This window comes from Sarcophilus harrisii, chromosome 3, assembly GCF_902635505.1.
Source record: "Sarcophilus harrisii chromosome 3, mSarHar1.11, whole genome shotgun sequence".
Classification (NCBI taxonomy): Eukaryota; Metazoa; Chordata; class Mammalia; order Dasyuromorphia; family Dasyuridae; genus Sarcophilus; species Sarcophilus harrisii.
In genome coordinates this window covers 250,745,425-250,770,296 of record NC_045428.1, presented here as the reverse complement: position 1 = coordinate 250,770,296, position 24,872 = coordinate 250,745,425, and the positions used below count along the sequence as shown (strand labels likewise).

The 24,872-nt window shown below is 32.2% G+C and overlaps 2 protein-coding genes across 17 annotated transcripts in view; one reads left to right on the top strand and one right to left on the bottom strand.

The window, feature by feature from the left end:
• The window catches only part of CASK (calcium/calmodulin dependent serine protein kinase), a 392,591-nt gene that overhangs the window by 137,725 nt on the left and 229,994 nt on the right, over nucleotides 1-24,872 (bottom strand). For all 13 annotated transcript variants that reach the window (XM_031959389.1, XM_031959388.1, XM_031959394.1 and 10 more), the window contains exons 6-7: nucleotides 17,091-17,193; nucleotides 8,024-8,199 (exon numbers count right to left, since the gene is read on the bottom strand). In XM_031959389.1, the coding sequence (XP_031815249.1) occupies nucleotides 8,024-8,199; nucleotides 17,091-17,193 (279 nt within the window). The remainder of the gene's footprint in view (nucleotides 1-8,023; nucleotides 8,200-17,090; nucleotides 17,194-24,872) is intronic.
• The window catches only part of GPR34 (G protein-coupled receptor 34), a 73,791-nt gene that overhangs the window by 44,735 nt on the left and 4,184 nt on the right, over nucleotides 1-24,872 (top strand). For 3 of the 4 annotated variants that reach the window (XM_031959404.1, XM_031959405.1, XM_031959406.1), the window contains one exon: nucleotides 212-255. The gene's annotated coding sequence lies outside the window, so the exon portion shown is untranslated. Of the gene's footprint in view, nucleotides 1-211; nucleotides 256-19,196; nucleotides 20,324-24,872 lie in introns of those variants that run through there. The other variant, XM_003763453.4, reaches the window with a different exon arrangement.

Genomic DNA, 24,872 nt, shown 5'->3' with positions numbered 1-24,872 from the left:
AAGTATCTCAGATACTATGCCTTAGCATCCATAATATAATGGGGGAAGCTTTGCTTTGGGGGACTCAAAGTGGGAGTTAAGTGACTACACCATGTATATTTGCAGGATATGTCTCATCCTCTGCTATCTTGAGAAAAGTTGGAGGGAGATGATGTAATGCATGAGCTTAGTATTCTCAGGTACCTGATCACCATTTTATTTTTAATTCTAGGAATGTAAGAACTATAAGAGACCCTGGTCTTCTGGGAATTAAAGGTAATCAAGGACTACAATAATTTCATGCTGTCATCACAGGACTGTGGAGTAGATGCCTCCTATTAACTTATCATTTCCCTGGAAAGCACCATGCTCATACCTCTTCCTTATCTCCTTGTTCTATAGCCTAAGTTGAGAATTCCCACCCTGATCCCCTCTATCTATACTCTAACTTGGATTGTTTTGGTACACATCTTCCTATGTCTATTCATTTCACTGTATCCTCTGGAATTCATGCTTCATTACCAAAATTCCCTTTACCCTAAATTTCTTCACTTCACACTGCTTATACTAGAACACATATTAATCTACCTAAAGATGATGAATCCTTGGTTACCCTTTTTAGTGTCAATTTCTCCTTTTATATTTCTAAGGTCAAGAAATGCAAGAATAATTTTTTATTCTCATTTGTACTTCTAGACTATTCACCTAGTAACTTTTTTCTCTGAAACTCTGTTTTTATCTAAATCAACTTCTTTTGCTATCATTCCAGATTTCCAACTCACTTTTCTTTTTCAAGGAGTGCAGCAATGGGTTCATCTAGTTTATCTAGTCTCTACTAGGACCTCATTGCTGCAAGGCATTCCTTGTAATCTTCTCTGATTATTCTATAGGACTTTCCCCAATAATTATTCCAAACCTTCCCTTCTCTTCAGATTTCCTATATCACCCCCTATATCCCAATCAACAAAGTGCCTTGACTCCTCTTTCCAAAGAAAATAGATGCTATCTACTGGGAGTTCCCCTTCTCTCAAATTCTTTGGTTCAAACACCATTTCATAATCAGTCATCTTCTCTTTTGCTCCAGTCTCTGGAGAGATGACCCTTCTCTTTGCTAAATTATGTGTCCTTGATCTCCTCTCCTCCCACTTTTAATCTTTCCTCATTCATGGTTAATTCCCAACCTCCTCTTTTCACCTGTCATTTTTTCAAGCCACCATCTTATGTTTCTTTTATGAAAGCCAAACTCCCAGAAAGAATTGTCAGCACTTATATAGACTAACTATGGCCAATTCTCTCTCTCTTTCTGGCTTTTAACCTTGCCAAAGTAATGAAGCTATTCTCTCCAAAGTTAATAAAGATCTCTTAATAAGTCTAATGGTCTTTTCTTAGTCTTCATACTTCTGCCTTGTTCCTTCTTCACCACTCCTTTTCAGTTACTTGCTATTAGTAAGCATTATTCATTGAGCATTACTCATGTTTCTATCTTAGGTTCTTATCTCTTTCCCATGGATAATCATTTCCTTAGATAATTTTATTAATCATAAAATTCAGTGGCTAATTTTATGCACCCAAATATCAAAACCTGCAATGTTATCTGATTTCAGCTCTGTATTATTAGCTACCCAATGGACATTTCCACCAGGATCTCCTTTGGGATAATAAACTCATTATTTCCTATTTAACACTTTTTATTTATACTTCACCATTCCCCAACCACCTATTTTCTAAACTTTTCCATTTCTATTCATGTCACCATCATTTTTCCAGTCATCTAGATTTCCCAACCTTTAAGTCATTTCATCTTCCTTTTCCACTCAGTTGCCAAGTGTCATTGTATTATTTATGGACTTTCTCTCATATCTGTCCTTTTTAAATTTAGTCAACAAGTATTTATTATAAAGTATATATTATTGCTGAGTGATGTGGGCAAAGGCAAGATCCAAACAAAGTAGATTAGAAAAATTTCACGGAATTACAGAATCTAAAAGCTAGATGGGATATAAAATACCATCCAAATCACATCAGCTTAAGAACCTTCCTGTACTTTAAGGAAGAAGATGGAGAAGGGTGAAGAGAGATCAAGAAAGGCTCAACTTAAGCTTTCTAGGTCTAAGAAAAGGTATTGAACTTAGTATAGAAGAGGTCTGGTTTTAGATCTCAGCTCTGTATGCTTAACTGTGATCATATGACTTAACCTTTTTAAGGTTCCTGATATGGATGACATAATTTGTAATAATTACTTCAAATGTAATAAAAAGTGCTTGAAGCTATATATAGAATCAGTTATTTTGGCAGACCCTTTGGAATAATTAATCTGCTATAACAATGTTCTCTAAAAATATGATGATATCATTTATCACCATTTTATGCTGAAACTGGGTCCAGAGAGATAAAGTTAGTTGTCTACAATCACTGGGTAAATCAGTAATAAAATCAGGAAGAGAGCATGAATCTTTTTCTGGTAATCTATCTTCTAGAAGATAAGTTGTTCCTTTTTAAGTCATGGCAGAGAAGTGAATTTTGATGTGTATTCTATTTCTATATTATGATATTTCTGTATACTTGTTTAATTCTTTCTCTTTTAATTCTCTCTCTAAATATTCCTACACATTGAGGGAATCAAAATTACTGTATTCAAACTTATGGCAGAATTGCATTCCCAGAAAACTTATTTCAAAGGTTAGACATTTCCCACTAAAGCAATGTGATAAAAAGGAATCAAAATCCTCATCTGACATTGAAGAATGAACACATTTAATGTGATATATTTTTTATTTCATTAATGCGGGTGCTCTTTTCAGCAATATGCATCCATCTATGTCTTCTTATTCTGTATGGCTCTTGTCTATACTTTTTTGGTAAATTATCCAATTCACACTTTATGCTCTTAGATAACTAGCTGTCCTTCTTTACAAGTCACATATCTATCTACCTGAAGACAATCTTTATGCAGTTTTTTCTGCCAAATTCATTATTTGCAATGATGCCATCTATTCACACCCATATGCCTATATTTTCCTTTTGGTGACCCACAAGTTTAATTCTTTTGAATCTGTGCTGCTTTCAAACAGAGGCTTAACTTTGTAGAGAACAAAGGACCATAGATTTGGAATTAGAAGGGATTTCATGGACCTTTCAAGAGTACCTTTCAAGGTCATTCAGAGGACTGTGCACTCTCTGCCTTCTTTACAGAGGTAAAAGATCTGGTATGGAACACTACATATAATTAGTTGATGTATTGGTTAGTTATCCCTACCCCCTGTCACTATTTTTTCATCCTTTGTAATAAGATATGATTTTCTAGGAAAGAGACTAAGGAAAAAACACATTCAAATGTAAAAACAAAAAATTGTCAATAACATTTGCCAAGAAAAAGTTCTGACCACCATACATTTTTTAGTCAATTCAATCCAATTCATCAGTTCATTGTACATCCGAAGCTTCAAGACATATATACTGATGGACCACGTTTATGGAAGGTCCACTTAACAACCCTTCATAGCTAACATTAAGGAATACTTTATCTTCTTGGTTTTTATAGTTTAAGAAGCCAAATACTTTAAAGTGATTAAAGATTCTAGTTGTAGGTTTTAAAGTTTTTAAGAGCCTTGATGAATTCAGTATATTATTATTCACAAACAGGAGATACAAAGGGAACTTATTACCCATGGGGAATATCTGTTATGTCTTTCAAGAAATCTTGTGTGATTTTGTCACATTCAATACCTTGCTGAGAGAGGCCTTTTAAAGTAGCTTTTTATTTGAAAGGATCAATTTGTACATAGTCAGTAAATTAATAAGCACAAAAAGATCCTAAATTTTTTAGTTAACTGTGATTGAAAAGATGTAGTTGATCATAGAATATTATTTGTAAAAAAACTAGTCTGTTCCTTTCTTATACATTCAAGAATATTTTTGGTGAGCATAAAGATAATGCTCATAAAATTTTTTATAGAGGTGGGTTAGTAGGCATGTGGTTAGCAGCTATTTACATTTTATTGGTTATTATTTTAGGGGATAATAATATCTGATTAAGTAACATATTCTTTTAAAAAACAAAACCAAAAAACTATATGACCAGTACTTAATTATTTGAAGGTTAACCTGTTATTTAATATAATTACTCATTTCTACTATAGTGCCTTAAACTAAGTAACTGGATTGAAAGCAGAATTCCAGGTAAATAACTCATTTGAATCATTTTGATAGCTCTTTAAATGAAAATTACTGAAAAAAATCTTAGTCTCATACTAAGCATACTCTCCAATAGCATTAATGGTAGCTTCCCAAGACATCTAAAGTGGAATCAAATGAAAATATTCATATTTCATAAACTATGAGTGCTATGAATTGATTTAATTATTGTTCCACGTTTTACTTGTATTTTACTATTTGTTAGCTTATTTGGCTTTCAAAATATATACCAGAGAATACTTTTAAAGTAAAATTCATGAGACTAGTCATTATTAATACATTCAAACTTAATGAATCTTTTAAATGAAGGACAACCAAAAAAAATCCCTTTTCCCAAAGACATATCAATGTAAGTAAATATAACTCTTACAAAATATCATTTGGCTTCCAACTGGCATAGCATTTTAGGCTTTCATGCTACTGAAATAAGACTGAATATAGTTTGCAATCCTTTTATGTTCAATTATTTTACAATTTAGTTAGTTTTGTAATTTGAAGGAAGAAAATAAGATTATAATGGATTCCCCTAATGAGAATGGGACAAACCTCCACTTTAGTTATTAAACTCAACATGCAATTCAAACCATCTACAAATAATTTTCATATAGCAAATCAGGCAACTATGAGGGTCACACATCACCTTCTGGAATATGCATCAAAACTTAAATGGATCTCTGACCTTACTGATGTAGATGTTCTACTAACAGAGATCTTACACCCATTTTGTTCATTTTCAGGAAGTCATTCTGAATCTTTCTCTAACATTAATTATTGTTTACTACTTATAAGGATATTGGTATAACCATATGCTCAAGTAGATCTCTGAAAGGATTTTATTTGACAGTTTAAAAATTCTTCCAAGTAGCAAAGGAAGAAAGCATATGTAGATTACAGACCTTATTGTTAATAGCCAGACTTTGCTAAATACTAAATTTCAGAAAACATTTTAAGAGAGTTAAACTACAAAATAAATGAACATTATGGCTATCTAAAATAGAGAGAAGCAGGAGAAAATAAATCAGTTATGTTAGTTTTTTAAAAGCTTATTAAAAGACTCAGTTAAATAAACTCATTCCAAGAGTATTTAAGGATGAAAATGGATTAAGGACAACGCAGAAAAAAAAGGATAAGATTTAAAATTACTTTTATAACAAGCTTTTTTTTTTTTTTGAAATCATCAAGGATGGTAAAGCCACTATACTTGGATTCTAATTTTGCAGTTCTAAATATATTTACAAATAATCATTAAGAACATTATATAAGTGGAACTTAAGAGAAGATAGAAAAGGTAATTCAGTTACATTAAATGTACATGAAAAAGATCCTTGCAAGAGGGGACATAATTATGCTTTTGAGGATTGAGTTCCAAAGTATTTGAAAAGGGAGATATAAAAGGTATGGAAGTAATTTTGAACTTTATTAATTTAACACTCCCTCCCAAAAAATGAGAAAACAACTACTGACCACATGTCCTTCCCATCTAAGTTTTTATAAGAACTATCTATATATAATGGATAATAACCTTGATAAGATTATTTATAGCAAATATGCAGGCTATTGGAAGTAGTATGTTATAAGACCATATTGGTCACATAATTGGAAAAATATCCTATTGTGCTTACCATTTGTTGATTATTTTTTAATAATTTGATTTGGAAAAGCAAAATCACATGTTGAAAACTCTTGATATAAGGTCTCCTATATGATTTTCAAAAGTATTCAATATTTCTTGAAAAATATAACAGTAGATATAACTTTATTTGACAATTCTTTGATCATAAATTATCAGGAGATACATAAAACAGAGACAAATGCTTGCAAAAGGTGTTTACCACTGCCATGAAGTGAAAAAGTCTAGCAAAGAGTCCAAGGTGTAGAGAAATTTTCAATGTATGGTGAAGTACTCCAGATACTCCTGTTTGTGAATGAAATTGTACTGTTTGCATAAAACCCCAAATAACAGCAGAACCTTCTGGGACAGATCTCTGATCACTCCAAAGTATATGGATTAATTACAAACACAGAAAAGGCCAAGTGGGTGAAGGCCTAGTGTCCAGATTACAATGTACAGGAGGATGGTGTACACATCAGGGACAAACAGTGCAAAGAATTAAATGTGAGAGGAATGGGTTAGTTTGCCTTCTAAAAATTATAATGCTTATTTAATGACCTCAAACTTGTCCCAGAAACAAAAAGCACCACTAATAATGTTAAGTGTCACTATATAGTTTTGACCACTGCACTCTCTGAGGAATTAAAAATTACTATCACACAGAGGGCAATGAAGAAGCACATGGTAGATATGAGCAGGCTACCACATCAACAAATAAGGAACTTTGATGAAGAACTTGATCAAAGGATATCATGAAGGAAATAGATAATGGAAAAAGAAGATGAACTGGTCATATGACAAAGTAGAGGAATTAACAGGTAGAGTTTGCATATTCCTTGTATTTTTGCAATGTCAGGAAAAAGTAGGAAGGTTCGTAGCATGTTGAGTAGATGAAGTCTGGAAAATTTACGAGTGGGGACAGGAGAAAATAGTTAGAAAAGATGGGAAGGTTTATATGGATTGCAATTTGTTTCCTCTGTTGGAATGTACAACCAAATTAATAATAATAGTTCAGATATATTTTAGTATTTAATTATGGGATCAAATAAAAACTATGAAATGAAGTCTGGTATACTGAGTCTTACCATAATTATTTTAAATAACCTTGTGCAATCTGACATAGTATAGTTAATACTAGAATACAAATAACACTTTTGAAAGTAATGAAAAAGAAAGCAGATATGGCTAGGTATATAAAAGTAAATATGTGTTATACTTTATACAGAACACAAAAAGGCAAAAAAATTAAGCTAATCAAGACTGAATTTAAGGTTGAAAATAGCTAAAATTACAAGGATTAAAACCTCTAATGTATTTTAAATATAAAAAAGAAATTAATAAAAATAGATGTTTTGCCTTAAATTGCTAAACCGTAATCAGTAATGTTTAGTCTTTTTTCTGCATAATTAATTTTGGCATTCAACCAGAGTTCTATCTTCAGATTCTCAATCTTTTAGACCAGGGTAGGCACCTAACAGACATTTTACCTAGGCCAAAACAAGAAACAACAAATTCCAAGGTATTGTTCAAAATATTTTATTTATCAAGGATTCTGTTTTCTGAATGTTTTTAAAGAGCTGAGGTTTTAATTTTGCTGGGTTTAGAAAGCTTTTCATTGTAGCCAACTTCGTAGTAATGGCATTATTTATTAAAAAAAAATTCTATTCCACATTGTAGTTTTGTGAATGCCTCTAAACCTACTCAGAAGTCTAATGGTTCCTACTCAAGATTACTGGGTAATCAAAAGTCTTATAAGAGCCTAGTATTACGTTAAAAATCCACTTTAATGAGATGTAGTTTCAGGAGCACAATTTTGTGTTGACAAATTTTATATTAAAAAAGAACCAAACAAGTAAAAAGTGAGGTGAGCTTTTTTTTTAATCTGAAAATTGAAATCAACAGAATAATATACCACAGAATGAAAGACAATAAGAAAAGAGACTAGGGAGGTAATATGCAATTCCCTCTTAACGTCTTTTCTTATAAACATGGATAACACCATGGCTAGCAAGTAGTTACTCAGAAAAAAATTTATGACTCTAGTTGGCCATATACTTAGTTTTAACCAAGATATATCTATGACACAACCTATTGACTTTGATAAAGAAAGTTATCGAGCTTGTGGATCACTGTAAAATTTGATTAATAAGCAAACTAAAAGCAAAGAGTAAATTAAAAAAATCATTTAATAGCAGATTTTAACTTTTGTAGAACATTATTCATTCATGTTTTATTTACCTTATATTTTCCTTTAATAATGCCTTCAAACAATCTTTCCTTGGTTCCGTAAAAAGGCAAACAACCACTTAGAAGAATAAAAAGGATCACCCCACAACCCCAGACATCTACAGGTTTCCCATAGGGCTCTCTTTTTACCACTTCTGGGGCCATAAAATGAGGTGTTCCTACACGTCCTGTGAGGAAAAACAAGCAAAAAGTGAGGTGGGTTTTATATTCCCAAATTGAAATTAATAGAGCAACAAATAATACAACAATCAAACATGTTTTATACCATTATTTTTTTCTCCTTTTTTTATAAACATAGATTACCAAAGTGAAAATTACTTCTTTTTTCATCTATTGTAAGCCATGTAACCTCTGAAGGCAAAGACCTTATCTTCCACTTTTCTGCTATCCTTAACAGGACCTAAGATAATTCTCAGATGTGAATTAAATGGTTAAATATATGGGGGATATCAGAAGGTTGTCAAATGAATTGATTCTAGGGAAATCATAAAGTACTTGAATTTTGTCAAAATTCTTTTGGATTTTTTATTTTTTATTAATCATCAAATAGAATTTTTTTTAACTTCCCTCCCTCAGGAACTCAAGTATTATCTCTTTGATTTTCACCAATAAAAAGTTAATTATTTCTCTCTCCTCACATTTTTAAATGTGTTTTGTTGAAAACAATCCTTTAACTTTATGTTTTACCTATTTGTGTGCATGATATTTCCTTGAAATTAGTTATCTTCTTAAGGGTATCATCATCGTTCACCTACATATTTCTTAATAGCCTGTTCCACAAGTCTAGAATGTACTCTTTTCTCATATCTGCCTCTTAGATATTTCTAGACTCTTTCAAAGATTAGCCCAGGTGCCAACTCTATCAGGAATACCCAGCACAAACTTGACACTTAATAAGTACTTGTTTTCTGATTTTTCCCAATGCATAGATACGTTGAATTTACTTTATTTACATTTTTATTGATTTTTTATTTATTTATTAGTATGTGTGTACACACACATATTATTGCTCCAAAATGGAGTGTAAGCTTGAGGGCAAGAACTATTTCTTTTTTTTTTTCCTTTATATTTCCAGCACAATGCTTTGTAAATAATAGGTGCTTAACAAATTCTTTTTGAATAAATGATATTTGTATCTTCAGCACCTACTAGCATATTTGAACATAACTGGGACTTGATAAATGTTTCAGTTGAATTAGTAATGATGTGAACCTTATTATAAGCTTATTACCTTTATAGTGAATAGTGAAGCTACTATATTTTTAGTCCTTTGCTAGAATATAGTTTGCAGGCTTCAAACTTTAAACATCATAATTTCACCTCATTTGACTTCAAACTTTGCTATTTCCATCTGAAATTATAGTTTAAGGAAGGTCAAATTTTGATTCAATAGCCTTTTATAAAGTTTGTGATGGCCAGACCTATTATTGTGCCTTTGTAGGTGACTGCCTTCAAAATGTGGTTTAAGAGATAATGAATAGGAAGTCTTACTGCCAAGAGTAATACAAAACACACATATACACATAACTACACACACACACACACACACACAACACACAACACACACACACACACACACACACACAAAACACTATGGTTGTCTGAGATGTCGCTGTATCCTGAATGAAATTTCAATATGTGACATGTAGAAGGTGGAGATTGTGCATGGTGGGCATAATCAAGATTTGAGAGAAGACAAAATGAGAACAGGGATGAGCTAATAGAATAAGCTGTTTCAAATATAGTGAAAGGGAATAGAATGAAATGACTCTGGGAAGAAGGTTGAGTCAGATTGTACTGTAACATTGTGTTGTATGCTTTTAATTTTAGGAGTAATAGTAATAAATTCTTAAACATTTTTGAAAAAATCAGTGATAATGTATTATGATTCCTCTGGAATTTATTTGTGAGAAGTATGGATTGAAATGAGATGTGAATGTAGACAGGGAGAAAGTTTAAATAATTAAAATTTTAAAATTAATTGAAGTGATAGATAATGAGAAACTGAACTATGATGACAGAAGAATGAACAGATAAAAGGTGAATTCAACAGAAAGAAGCATGGAAGGACATGAAAAATATTTTAATAGATGCTGAATAGGGTCCAAGATATACCCATATTTTACTGAATATCATATTATGCTAGATTACATTATAGTGAGGCTCATAGTTCTTGTAGAATGTTCTAATTTTAATTTTTAAGCATTCAATATAATTAAATTCAACAAACATTTATTTAGTTTATGCTAAATGCTCAAAATTTCCTGCAGGCTGCTTACCCATACCTACACTTCTGATATTGTTATCTGAAGAAAATAAGTTCCCCCTGGGGAAAACTATTATGATCAAAATCATGAAGGGAAATTTCTGCTGTTTTTGGAAAAGAAAGCCTCCCTTATCTTTAAAGACGTTTCATTCCTTGATATGTTCTATCCTGATGTCAATAATTCATACAAATGTGAATTTGAGTACTGTGATTTGCCCTTCCCAGAAGAATCCCTAAAGTATCATCTCTCATTGTAAATTGATAGATGTTATTCCCTATTAAAATATAATTTAACATTCTATCTTCAAATAGTGCTAATTATTAGGTGGATTTTCCTCATATTGGGCCAGAAGTTGCCTTCTTCTCTGAAACTTCCATTCATTGCTCCTATTTTTGTCCTCTAGAACAAAATAAGAAATAGGAAGTTTTATTTCCTTTCCACATGACAACCCTCAAAATCTCTGAAGTCAGCTATCACACCCACATATTTACTCCCATAATTTCAATTCTTCCCTCAGGCCCTCTACTGGGCACCCTACTGTATCTACATTTCAGCTTGTTACTGCCCAACCTTAAAATGTGTAAATAAACACACCACTAGTGTAGATGTTATCTGGCCATAGCAGAATCCAGTAAGATTATCATCTTACTTGTTCAAAAATATACATATTTCAGTGTAGCAAAAGCTCAAAATTACTTTTATCCATTGTCATGTGATGATAGTAATTCATATTGAGCTCCTACTTTATTAAACCTTTTAATACTGTTCATATTATTCTGTTATCTAGTATATTTTCTCCATCTTTTTATTCATATGGCTCATTTCTGAATCCTAATATAAATCTTTATGTCTATGTGTACTAAATTTCATAATCTGAAAACTATTGTAGGAAAAACAGGATAAGAGAGAAGGACATAAAGATGGATACGGAGAAGGAAATTGTGCATGTGATTGGGAGGTATTTGGACTAATGAAGTAAGTCAGAGATTGACTGAGAATAATTTGGGAGAAACTGAGGAAATATAAAGGAAAACAATAACCAGATACAAATACTGGTCAAATTCTACTTGACGCCAGCAGAAAAGCAATATTAAGGACAATTAAAGGAGCATATAAAAGGATTAAGAAAGATTAATGAAGATCTGTGAAGATTAAGGAATAAAACTCAAAACAGAAGACTGAAGATGAAAAAGGAAAAGATGTTGGCAAGGAAAAAACAAGATAAATAACAAAAGGTATTTGGTAAGTAAAGCAAAATGAAAGGGCATTTGTGAGTGCAACAAACTGGTAAAAGAGCTGTACCCGTTCCTTTAAGGCTGAAGGGAAGATAGGTGTCACTGTTAGAATCAGTGTTGAATGAGAGAAAGGGAACAAAGCAAATTATAATAAGTCATAATTAAAGTTTTAACCAAGTGCATGAGGTCAGAATATAAGCACATATCCAGAAACAGTTAAAAAATGACTGAAACTGAAAAACCTCAATCAGTACAAAGAGTAGAGGAAATTGTACAGTGACTTGTATGAGCATGTTTGTGTTTCATGAACCTAGAGATGATTGTTTTCTGTGTACCAAGTACAGACTGATCTTTCTCTGAGAAGAGAAAGTGAATGAACTTGAAGAAAAAGAAGATATGATGTAGAAGTGAGGTAGATCAAAAGAAAGAAAATTAAAGATATATAATTAGAGCATAAACTAAATCTAAGGATCTCTGATAGAGGGAGCTGCATGTTCTAAGGAAGAAGAAGCTACTTGTTCTCCGAAGAATGATAAAAGTACAAGAGTAAGAAATCATTTAATTAAAGCACCAATAGTATTTAGAAAAAGAATCAAACAGCTATTTGTATTTTAGTTTAGTAGTAGTTTAGTTTAGTGTAGTTTAGTGAATTCCTGTTCAGGGATGCTTAAACCATTATTTAACTGCAGAGGTCTACAATTCTCCCTGCATAACCTTATGTGAGGACAATTACTCTTTTCTACTTATTCCCATGCCCATAAATACCACTGTAGAAGGAAACTAAAAAGTACTACCAATGATTATTAAGTCTTGATACAGAAAATGGAGACCAAGAAGCACAGATTCTATTTTCCTTATTTTTGCCTAGCAAGTCAAAGGATGAGGAAGAAAAATACTAACTTGGTATTTAAACATCTGGCTTAAGGAGGAACACTCAAAATGGGTTTTGTACTTCTATACTATAGTTTGGCATAAAAGTATCCTGACTTGGTTAGAAGTAAAGCTACTAAGAGGCTGATAAGAATATATTTGTCAAGGGTAGCTAGGTGGCGCAGTGAATAGAGCACCAGGCCTGAAGTAGATAGAGCACCAGCCCTGAAGTCAGAAGGACCCGAGTTCAAATTTAGCCTCAGACACTTAACACTTCCTAGCTGTGTGACCTTGAGCAAGTCACTTAACCCCAAATGCCGCACCAAAAATAAAAAAATAAAATAAAAGAATATATTTATCAAGTTGTCTTGCAAATCTAAATTTAGTGCTTTAAATGAAAAAGGATGAGAATGGGAGAAGATTGCCTATAAATATCCTTCAAGGTAGATAGCATAGAGAAAGTAGCACAAGAGGACAAAAAAAAAAAATCAAGTTTACAAGAACAAAATCGGGGAGATGTAGGGCTAGTTATTTTTTGGGGAAAAAGATTGAGGGATAGCAGTACATGACAGCAAAAAAATTAATAAAATCTTGGTCTGCATTAAGAGATACATGGCTTCTAGATAAAAGGAAGTATATACTGTATTCTATTTATATCAGACTTTACGTTCACAATTCTAGTAGCCATGGTTTAAGAAAGATATGACTAAATTGGATAGCAGAGTAAGAATCTCTTACTGGACAGTAGAATAAAGGCAATCAGATTGGTGAAATGCTGTAAATGACTGTCAGCTGAAAGAACTAAGAATTTTTACCCTATCGAAAGATTAATCAAAAAGAACATGACAATCATTTTCAAGTATTTATCATAGAAAAGGATCAGACTAATTTTTTTTTTTTTGGTTCTGAACAATGAGTAGAAGAAAAAAAAGCACATTTAGCCCTGATGTCAATAGAGTTTCTTCAATAATTAGGATATGCAGACGTATAATGGACTATTTTGAGAAATGGTGGATTCACTCCTTGTTGGTATAAAAGTAAAAGCTAAATGGTGTTGGATGTATTATAGTTAAGAATCCTTTCATGGATGTATTGTATTAGATGGCTGCTAAAACTGCTTCTAACTCTCAAATTCTGTGATTCTATGAAATTTTGTCTTTTCTAAAATGTAGTCAATCATTTCAACATGTTAAGATATTTCTGGGTTTTAAATCCAACACATTAGTTACCTTTTTAACTTTTCTGTCACCTTAAAATTTGAGATTGCCATATCTTCTTTCATACAAGTCATTATATTGAACACAACAGGGCAAAAGACAGAACCTTGGCAGCAATGTATTAGAGACTTCTCTCTAGATTTACTCTCTGATTCATTAAAATAAAAAGAATACAATAAACAAAAGCACAGAATTGGGAGAGAATTAGAAGTTGAAAATTCTGAACAGAGTAGTAACAAGAAAAGAATAGGACTGGAATAATCCATATATAAAGAAGACTAGTTTGAAAATAATAAGGCTGACCAAGGTAGACCTGGTAATGAAGGTTTGTACTATGGTGGTGGCATTGGGAATAGAGAGAAAGGAATGAATCTTAGATCTGCTTTTGCCAGCAGCATAATGAAATAATTTTAAATCAGGAGAAAGGAATGCAAGAGCAGCTCATGTAATATAGATGTGAATAGCTATCGCACCGACAGAACAGAAAATGAAGAGCAGGTTTAAGGAAAAAAGTTTGGTTTTGACATGCTGAGTTTAAGGTATATCCAAATGTTTTGTTGATTAGACAGTGGATGTATAAGTCCGGAATTCAGGAAAGAAGTTAGGGCTAGAGGTAGCTCATAAGATCCAGGATTTAGAGCTTGAAGGAAACTTAAGATGTTATTTAGTACAGTATTTCAGAGAAGGCAAGTGGATCCCAGAGAAGTTAAATGACAGGCCTGAGGGAATACGAAGTGGTAGAATAGGATTTGAACTCGGGTCTTTACTCTAAATAAAGTGTTCTTTCTGTGCGACGCTGTGCCACACAATCTATAATATTTGAAAGTTCTTTGTGTAAAGATGATTGCTGTTGCCCTGTGACAATGAAGGTACTTGCTAAGGGACAAGCATGTTGTAAATTTATGTTGAAATTAAGATTATTAAATAGACTCAGAATAAGCACCCCAGTTCTTCTGTAAGTAAAATGCATGCATAAGCTTTATGTTCACTGACAGTGGCACTTATTTTAATTGAATGATTAATCAGATTCTTGACTCTATTTCAAGTACTGGAGGTTTGCCAGATGGATGAGTTTTACATAGATGAAATGTTACTGTGTTAAAAGTGCTTATGGATTCCTATACTATATTGAATACCTAAAAGATAATTTCCTATGTCTGAAGGTAGTTAGATATTTAAAGATTCAAATAAATAGAAATTATTTTTAAAAGCTAATAAATAGTAATAACTTCAAAGTGTAAGATTCTCTAATATTTAAAAAGACATCTATATTTCTATACAAATTATGTCTTTTCTCTCTCATTTTATTTATAAAGGTTATATTTTAAAGTTTTTGACATTTAACAACAAATCTTCAAGATGGGTTAACCATCAGGAAGTTCTTCAGACACACATACAAAAAAGTGAACCCTGAAAAAAAGAAAATTTGACCATATATAGCACCTAGTCATCATTCAGAGTTTCAAGAAATGCAACAAATAAATGAATATGGAGAAACAGACAAATGTTTAAGATCAGTTAATTAAATGCAATAATTGTTAGATAAAGCAAAACTAATTTTATAAATGAGGCATGACTTTTTGGTTATTAACTGAAAGTAGATGTACATTGAGAAAAAATAAAGTCTATGTAATATGCACTGTTAAAATGTACAAAAAGAATTTGTGGTTTCTAGTTTCTAATACTCTGGAGGCATCATTAGTAGATACTATCAGTTTACAATTTTGGTATCCAAATTAATAATTTTGTTCTTAGGCCATGATTTAATACTTAATCACTGAATAAAAGTGTTAAGAGTTAATGAAAATAGCAAATTGTATAGTTTTTTTGTCAGCTTCCTCTGAAACTAGATTCAACTTTTTCTTAATTTGTTTGCTACAAGTTTTTATATAGCTGGCTTGACTGAGGGATAAACAGTTATTTTATCTGCCTTCTTTCTTAGGATGCAATGTTCAGGTTCAGGCCTTTGGGCTGAAGATATATGCTCAGAAGTGGGCATAAGATAGATAAGTGATGAGAGTTCATTGTTTGCTTGTTGGCTATTATATGAATTGAATCTGTATCCAAACTTCAGTAATTTACATTGTTGGACAGCAGCAGGGAAGCTGAAACACTAAAGAGTTTAAAAGTAATTTACATTTGATTTAGGAAGGTATTACAAATGGAATTATTTTTAATTCTATTTCTGGGTCTCAGAAGATGGCCCATAGTAACAGTGCTTTGCTAATTAAGTTACAATGAATTCTGTTAAGTGAAATAACATGCCTAATCGAAACCTCCACCAACTTCTGCCTTTATGGAACCTGTTCTCTAATATAAAACCTTGATGTTTTGGTATTTACTATTTATAAGTCTGAGTGCGATGTAAGAAAATTTTCAAATGTGACAGTGTTACAAAGGTGTATGCCTTGTTTTTCCTCCCTTCCCTTTCCAGAGGGGGATGTAGGAAGATTTGGGGGTAACCAGTAAAGACTACATAAGAACAATGGCTCTTTTAGTTGAAAAAAGGGTTCCAATTGCACTAATGATTAATCATTGTAGGCCTATGTCCCTGGTTTAATCATTGGAAAACTGAGCAGTGTAGGACAAAAAGATGGGGGAGAGTGCAGAGTTAAAGGAGGGAAAAATTTAGAATGGGGCAGATTTTTAGATGTAATCTGTTAACAGAAATTAATGAAAAATAAAGTATGTGCAACTATAACAAACATTTCCCTCTGTATATTGTGTTAATACATCTTTATTTCATTTGCTTTAACAAGAAGTTTTACTTCTTTTTCTCTGTGTGTCTCTCTTTTATTTTCTCTTCACTACTGTTTAGAATCAGTTTGCATTCCTGGGCCATACAAAGATGGACAATATAGAAAGAAGTTACCTTAAAAGAGAAATTCTAGGTTCAAAAACTGCTACAGAACACACACAATGCAAACAATCTACATAGATAAATGAATGCTTATTATGGATTGTTTTTAATTTGCTGTTAGTCACTTTTAGTTTTGTCTGACTGTTCATGACCCCTGTTGGGAGTTTTCTTGGCAAAGATACTGAAGTTTGTCATTTTACTTTACAGATGAGAAAACTGAGGCAAACAGGGTTAAGTGATTTGCTTAGGGTCACATAATTAGGACCAAATTTGAACTCAGGTCTTCCTGACTTGAATAGATGTGGGGAGGTGTTCAATGACATTTTATACTTTCTGAATGTCATTACTGTCAGTAGGACAATACTGGATGATACTGGCCTGGTTAAGAAAAGATCTCTGCCTTCAAAGATTTTTAATTTAACTGGGGATACACCCTTTTCAAATTTAAAACTACCTGTTTACAGGCATTTATTTTATTTAATTATTAGTAGTGAGGTAAGGAGAATGGGAAGAAGTCAGATGCCTTGAAATTAGATTAATATCTGTTTTAAGGGATTAATAACTGATTTAAAGTATTATAGTTTTAAAAATTTGTTTTTTTAAACTTACCTCCAGCAACAAGTCCAGACTCGCCTAACTGAATAGCTACTCCAAAGCCCCCAAGTTTAACAGGTGCTGAGTTTTCTTTTGAGGCAAGAAGAACACAATGTGGCTAAAAGGAAAAGGAAAAAAAAAAGAATGATGTCTCAGATTTCAATAAGTTTGTTCACAAAACTGAGTTCAAATTTTCACATACAGAGATTCCATCTTTTCCTTCATGGTGGCCATTGGCCTTTCTATACTTAGGATTTTCATTACTTGCTGTATTTTCCAAGGACTTGCCTGTCATAGCCCAGATTCTTCAGGAATTCTCTGCTCACAACATTAGGATCACTGTGTAACTAATTTGAAATCACAGACATTCATGAAAGGCAGTCAACTTTTCTCCCTTTCCACACAGCACTCTCTCCCTTGGGTGATATTCTAGGATTTTAAAAGAATAATATGCTTCATTTTTCCAGTCAAAATATTACTCGAAATTCCATCATTTGCTGGTGGCCCAATTTTATAAAAATGTCCCTTTACACTTGGAAGATAAAAGTGATTGCTTTTTATTCTGCCCTCTGGTATCACCTCAAGCATAAAACATTCAATTTTAGTATAGAGATATGATCACATAATACATACACGACATATTTGTGTACACATGTAATATAATATATAGATTTTTAAACAATCAACTAGACTAGCTAATAATTTCAGCTTTGTTATATTTAGCTCATATATTATAATCCTTATGCAACAGCATTAATTTCATATTTTGTAGGGAATATAATTTACAGCTATTTAGATTTGTAATATCTGTAAATGGCAAAGGAAGTCTTATTGACAGAACTGTACAAGTTATTGAAACATACAAAAGGAATGGCAAAGTAGAAGCTGTAACAGATTTCTAAAAAGAAACAGAAACAATAAAAAAGGCAGCTTTTAGGAAAGAGTAAAGTCTGAAAAGCTAAAGAAGAAAAAAAAGGTAATATGCAAATGACAAAAGGTGAAATATTCTTTAAACTCAATGAGAATGAGAAGGATAAAGGAAACACCAACTTTCTATTATACAACAGCCACAACAATAAAAGCAGCTAATATTTATCTAGAACTTTACAAACATATCTCATTTTATCCTCATAACATCCTCAGAAGTAGCACAAACATTAGCATTTCAATTTATAACTCATTTTCTTAAATGCCTGGCTCGTCTATTTCTCCGAAAGAAGGAAGGAAAGAAGAGAGGGAAAGAGGGAGAGAGGGAAGGAGGCAAAGAGGAAGAGAAAGACAGAAGAAGGGAGGGAGGGAAGGAGATCTTAGGTAAAGTTGACTTTAAGTCACTATATAAATGATAGCTGTGAGTACTGTTGTATCAAGAGAATGTGAATGAGGGGAAAGAGAAAAGGTCAGGTGATCTCTTCTTTCCAGATGTTTCCTTTAGAAAGTATGGAGTATCAGTAAAGTGCTTAGTATAGAACCTAGCCTATCGCAGGCGCTTAATAAATGCTCATCTCTTCTTCCCTTGTTTTGTAGGACATTAACGTATATAAATAAAATAAACTAGAGAATCAACAAATTAACAATGTATCAGAAGGCCAGCAAATGAATTACCCATGATAGTATTTTTTGATTCATCCATTCATTCTCATTGACTGTCCTTATCAGAAGTTGGGGGAATCCTACTGAAGGATGTGGGGGGGGGGGGGAAAGATTGAAAGAAAAAGGAAGAGAAGGAAAGGAAAACAAAAGGAAGGGACAAACAATATAGAGTTTAGGCAAACTAGGAAAAAACTATGTTGGAGAGAAAAGAAAAGGAACATGTATTTATTAAGTGCTTACTTTATGCTAGGCACTATGTGAAGCACTCTACAAATATCTCATTTGATCCTCACAACAATACTAGGAGGTAGGTACTAATTTTAGAGTAATTTCATAGCTGGGGAAACGGAGGCAGAGGTTAAGCACTTAACACTAGTATCTATCACATTGCTTGGCACATAGTAGGTACTTACATGTTTATTGATTGACAGTTTAAATGACTACTTCAGGATTACACAGCTAGCCTGTGACCAAGGCTTGAAAAAGACATACTAATTTCACTCAAAGACTAATAGCTCAAATCTAAAAGCAACACAAAAACTAGCATCACCACTAGAAAGCCATTGTTACAGTGTTGAGAACCTGCATTGTTAAAAAAGAAATGACCTAGAAATTTTAGATATAAAATTCAGCTTTTTAAAAGAAACAGTGAAAGATTTCCAGCATATTGGGCAGACCTTCTATGGAAAATGTTTGAGAGAACATGGATAAGTATGATAAGAAGATATAGATAATTTGTGATTTGTATCATCAAAAGAAATACTCATATAAGATCACAAATCTATCATGGTATGTAATTATTACCAAAAAAATTACATAGTTATTTATATGAGTATATTGTGTGTGTGTGTAGTAAACAGCATACTAGTAAGATTAGAATAGCCACAAGGAACAAATTTTTATTTGGCTAGTGACTAGGGAAAATTAAAAGTTGTAAATGAGTTTCACTTCAAAGGGGATTTTTATTTTTATATTTATAAATAAAATAGGAAACTCTGGAAACTAGGGATACATAAAAGTCAGAGAAATAATTAGAATGAGTTAAAGCTTATTTCACCTGAAAGAGACAAGGCTCCAAGGTGACAATGCCCCAATATAAATAATAGCTAGCTATTCATCTGTACTGACAAAAGAAAAGAAATAGTCATATTGTAATGAGGGACTTAGATTATGCACAAATTAATCATTAAACACTGGCAGAGAGGGCAGAAGGAGACTCTGGAATACCCTCTAACAGTGAGACAAATTAAATGTGGTATTGTTTAAAGGAGGACAGAAACATAAGATTTTTAATGAATAAGATCAAATTTCCATTCCTCCAAAAGAGCAGTATCTGACAAAACTGACATGTTTAAGGATCAGATATATAAGTATATAATTATATAATTAAAGAGCATATATAAAAAATAAAGGCATTTTCTTTTATGGCCCAGCAAAAGAAACTTCTGAGCTCCCAGGTTTGTTCACCATAGAACTCTTAAAAAAAAAAAAAAACAAAAAGTACTATCTCATATACAACCCTGACCAATTGCTTCACCAACGGAAAGAGGAACACAAAAAGCAAAGTAGCTGATAAAGTTAAGTTCAAACCACTTTAGCTAAGGAAGCACTGGTTTAACTCCTGTTAGTATTGGAAGGTTGCTAGAAATGACTGAACTGTGAGTATTTTCTTTGATTTTTAGATAAATAGAAGATCTTGTAAGTTCAATTATTTCATGATGGAAAAAAAAAGCATTTAATTCGTGAAAGTGTTACTTTACTATACTAATTTTGGTTTTAGATTTAGATGCCAATCTGGCTAATTTTTACTTCTATTTTAAAACACATAAATGTTCTCTTTCCATTTATAGTTATGTTAAGAATACTAGGAAATTCAAGGCATCAAAAATCTTAAGGTTAATGCTGTAAAAATGATGACATTATTTATATAGTATAATTTGGAAAATACTGAATATATTTTTGTTTTGTTCAAATACATGGATTTTTATGAAGAGGATAATTTTAAGCACCAATCATTATCAAGTTATGCTGGGTGATATAATAGGTGGAGGTATGGTACAGAGAAAACTGTTTAAATCCTTAGCTCTTCGAATTATGTTCCAGTTTCTATGTTGCAGTTTTCTCATCTGAAAAATGAATTGAACTAGATAACCTCAAAAGTACCTTTCTCTTCTAGAATCACATGATTCCTAAATTAAAACTAAATCTTAATTTGGAAATGTCTTCTATCATTACCACAAAAGGTATACATATGTTTTTATATATCAATGTGAACTGTAATCAGGATGTACTTAAGTGTTTCCACAAACCTACAGAAACTACGTTTTGAAAGTGTCCACTAGTTTAGGCCATAGCTAGGTTCAAATTTTCTAGACCCACCAAATTTTACACTGAAACAGGATTAGCAGTATGTGTGATATTTCCTTTTATTTTTAATCCTTTGTGTTTAGGAAAAGCTGTGTGACTATATAACACTGCAATTTCCTAAAAGTTAAATCTGAATACTATATTATTTTAGAGATTTACTAATCTAATTGTTCCTTTTGGCAAGGTAATAGAGTCCTTACAAAAATATGCCAATTCTTTAATAATATTGTGAAAATGCCATCCTCATTTTCTCTTTCTCTATCTCTCTGTCATACACACAGAGTTACAATTAAAAAATTTTTCTTTGACTCTTTATAATCTCATTTCTACTACCAAATTAGTATACCTCTACATAAAATGTATGATAGAAAAACAATAGCTTATGTCAGTTATATATTGACAGTCACAAAATTAGCAGATAGTTTTGATTCTCAACTTTGGTTCTCAACTAAATTAACTGGTTCTATTAGAAGTTCAACTCCCACCAAAAAAGCGTTCTAAAATTCCCAAGTGCTAACAGTTTAGTTTCTTCCCCATCCCACTTCACCAAATTAAAAATAAAAAGATCAGTCTAGATACAGTCTAGTAATTTGCTTATTATTAATTGACTTTAGCTATATAACATATATATGACTACCAGTCATAATTCTGTATGATATGAACTACTTTTATATACATGAACATGAGTTAAGAATGCACCAATTTCATTTTTTCAGAAATCAATTGTGGTAACTTTAAAATTGAGATAAATGACAATTACAAATTTGACAATACATATTTGCTGTTAAGACTTTTTTTTCCCCCTCAAGTTAATTCTTTTTTCTTTAGCTAATGAAGAAGAAGGCAAGTTAATGGGCTTATGTTAAATAGTTTCTTAACTAACAGTACTCTAACCTCAAAAATAAGCACAGGAAATGGGGGTTAGTGGATATGTTGAGTTTTTTTATGTTTTCTAAATATCTTAACTATGGAATCGCATGCATTAGTCTCAGTCCTTATCATTCTTGACCTCTCTGTAATATGTTGTTGACTAATCCCTTTTTCTAGCTCTCTTAAGATATTCTCACCTCCTTTTTGTTTTTGTGAGACTGGAAGGAAGAAATCAAACAAGCATTTATTAAGTGCCTAAGATGCGTTGCAAGTAATACAAAGAAAAGCAAAAACACAGTTCCTGCTTTGAAGTTTACATTTTAATGAATCAGATCATACGTAAATAATAATGTAGATACACAGTATGGACAGAGCAAAGAGAGAGCAGATTTTGGAGCCAAGAACAATGTTCAAGTCCTCCCCCGACACATGCTCCCTATTTAAAATTATAAATTGAACACAAGGTGTTGAGCTGCATTGATAAAAGTATTGTCACCTAAAAGTTTCTTACATCAATGAAATCACAGCTTCATTTCACATCTCCATATTTGTATTTTCTTATCAGTATGTTATCCCCTTTCCTATAGTACACAACATAAATATAAATTACCTGTGCTATGTGCAGTACCTGACATAAGCAGCATTTAATGTTAGTTTGTTAAAATGAACTAAAAATTACAGGGTATAATCTTGGAATCACTCGATTCTTCTCTCTTTGTCCTCCCCATTGCCAAATCTCATTACTTCTTCCTCCACAACACTCAGATTCTCAATTATTTCTAACTTAGACTATTGCAATATCTTCTAAATTGGATGATCAGCCCTTAGTCTCTTTCCTCTTCAATTCACCTTCTACATAGCTGCCAAAATAATACTCCTTAAATCTGTACTTGTTATTCCCCTGGATCAAGAAACTTCTATGACTTCCTAATATATCATGAATAAAATATAAACATTTTTCTTTGAAATTTAAGCCTTCAGAGTCTGGTTCCAGGCACCTTTGTAGTGTGATTATCATTGTCCATTCACACACTCTTCATTCCTCATAAACAGCTAAATTTACTGTTTTCTGAACTTGGTACATCTTTCCTGAACTTATTATTTTGTATAGGCTATCCCCTCCCTTTATCCCTGGAATAAAGTTTTTTACTTCTGCCTCTTAGAATCCTTTGCTCCCTTTAAAGTTAAGTTGATGAGGCATTTTCCTAGGGGAAAACCTTCCCTTACTCCCTAAATTGTTAGTGCTTTTGTGTGTATGTGAAATGTTTGTATACAAACACATATATACATACGAGAACTGTTTCTTTTTTACATGTTGTGCCCATTCCATAGTACAATAGAAATTTCTTAAGTACTAATTTTCATTATCTTATAGCCCTACTGTCCAACACAATGCAATGTACATAGTGGGACTTGGTGAATGGGATTTTTACTCTGTCTTATTTATTTCTGAGAACATTCAAATATTTTATTGTATTTTACAATCTTATATACTGGGCAAGAAACCCATCACAGGGAAATTGGTATAGTAATGAAATTAATCTCATTTCAGGGAAAAAAGTCTGGTGTATCTATTCTTGGAAATATCATGATATTTTAGATGAAAATGACAAAAGCATGGGGGCAGGTAGGTGGCTCAGTGGATAGAGCACAAGCCCTGAAGTCAAGAAGACCTGAGTTCAAATCTAGCCTCAGACACTTAACACTTCCTAGCTATGTGGCCCTGGGCAAATCACTTAACCTCAATTGCCTCAGCAAAAATAAATAAATAAAAATGATTAAAGGTCTTCTAGCTAAGTCAAAATATTAGTGAGAAACACAATGTTTCTAAAGAAAATATTGATCTTATAAAAAATCAATTATATCTCACTTTATGCAAAAGAAGTTGTGAAAAGTTTCATGTAAATAAAATACATATTAAATCTACTGGGGAGCCTTGTAAGGTATTTTCCTTTAGACATGTGTAAAAATTAATTTTCATTAGTTAAATTTATCAAATTGATTAAATAAGATGCAACTATATACTTAATACAGATTTTTAAAAATTATACACTAATCTTTTGAATGACTAAATGGTGGCAGTGCTGTCGTGTAGAAAGATTGTTCCCCTTCTCTCTCCCTGACTTTTTTAAGGATCCAATTTATGTTTATTTTTTATCTATCCAATTACTCTGGCCCATGTTAATTTTTATTTTTGTTTTCCTAAAATTCCCTATTAAAATAAATTTAGCTTGACTTGATAGATACTAATTTTGTTATATATCTATATAAAACCCGATCTCTATTCTCATATGTAAATTAGTTCTTTTTTTTTTTAATTCTGTACTTTTGGCTTGAATTCATTTAATAGGATACAGTGACATAGTAAGATGCTCAGAACATATTGAATACTTAATAGTCCTGACTCTATCAAACTCTTTTCCTACCAAAACAAAAAATTTAATCTCCATGTAATTTTTTTTAGGTGGTCTAATTTGCTGCATTTTCATCCATGTCATATCTATGGGTATATTCCAAGGTTCTGTCTTTTGACTTTCTTCTCTTTTCTCTTTATACTTTGTCAGTATAGTTGATCTTATCAGCTCCCAAATGTTTAATTATCATCCCTATGCAGATGATTTTCAGGCATGTAAATTTAGCTTCTTTCTTTGATCTAGTCACACACTGCAGACTGTCTATTGGACATTTTCAAACTGAATGTTCCATAAGTATCTCATACTAACCATATCCAGAACAAATTTTATTATCTTTTTGCCCAAACCCAACCCTCCTCTGAACTTCTCTAACACTGTTAAGGCCATAACCATTCTTCCAATCACTCATATTTTCAGCTTTTATCTTCAAACTGCACTCTCCCCAGCTACCCAATTAGTCATCAGATATTGCTATTTCTTTGTGTCCTTGTCTTCACCATCCTAGCTTAGGTCTCCATCCTTTCTTTCCAGGACTGCCTCAAAAGATATTCTAATG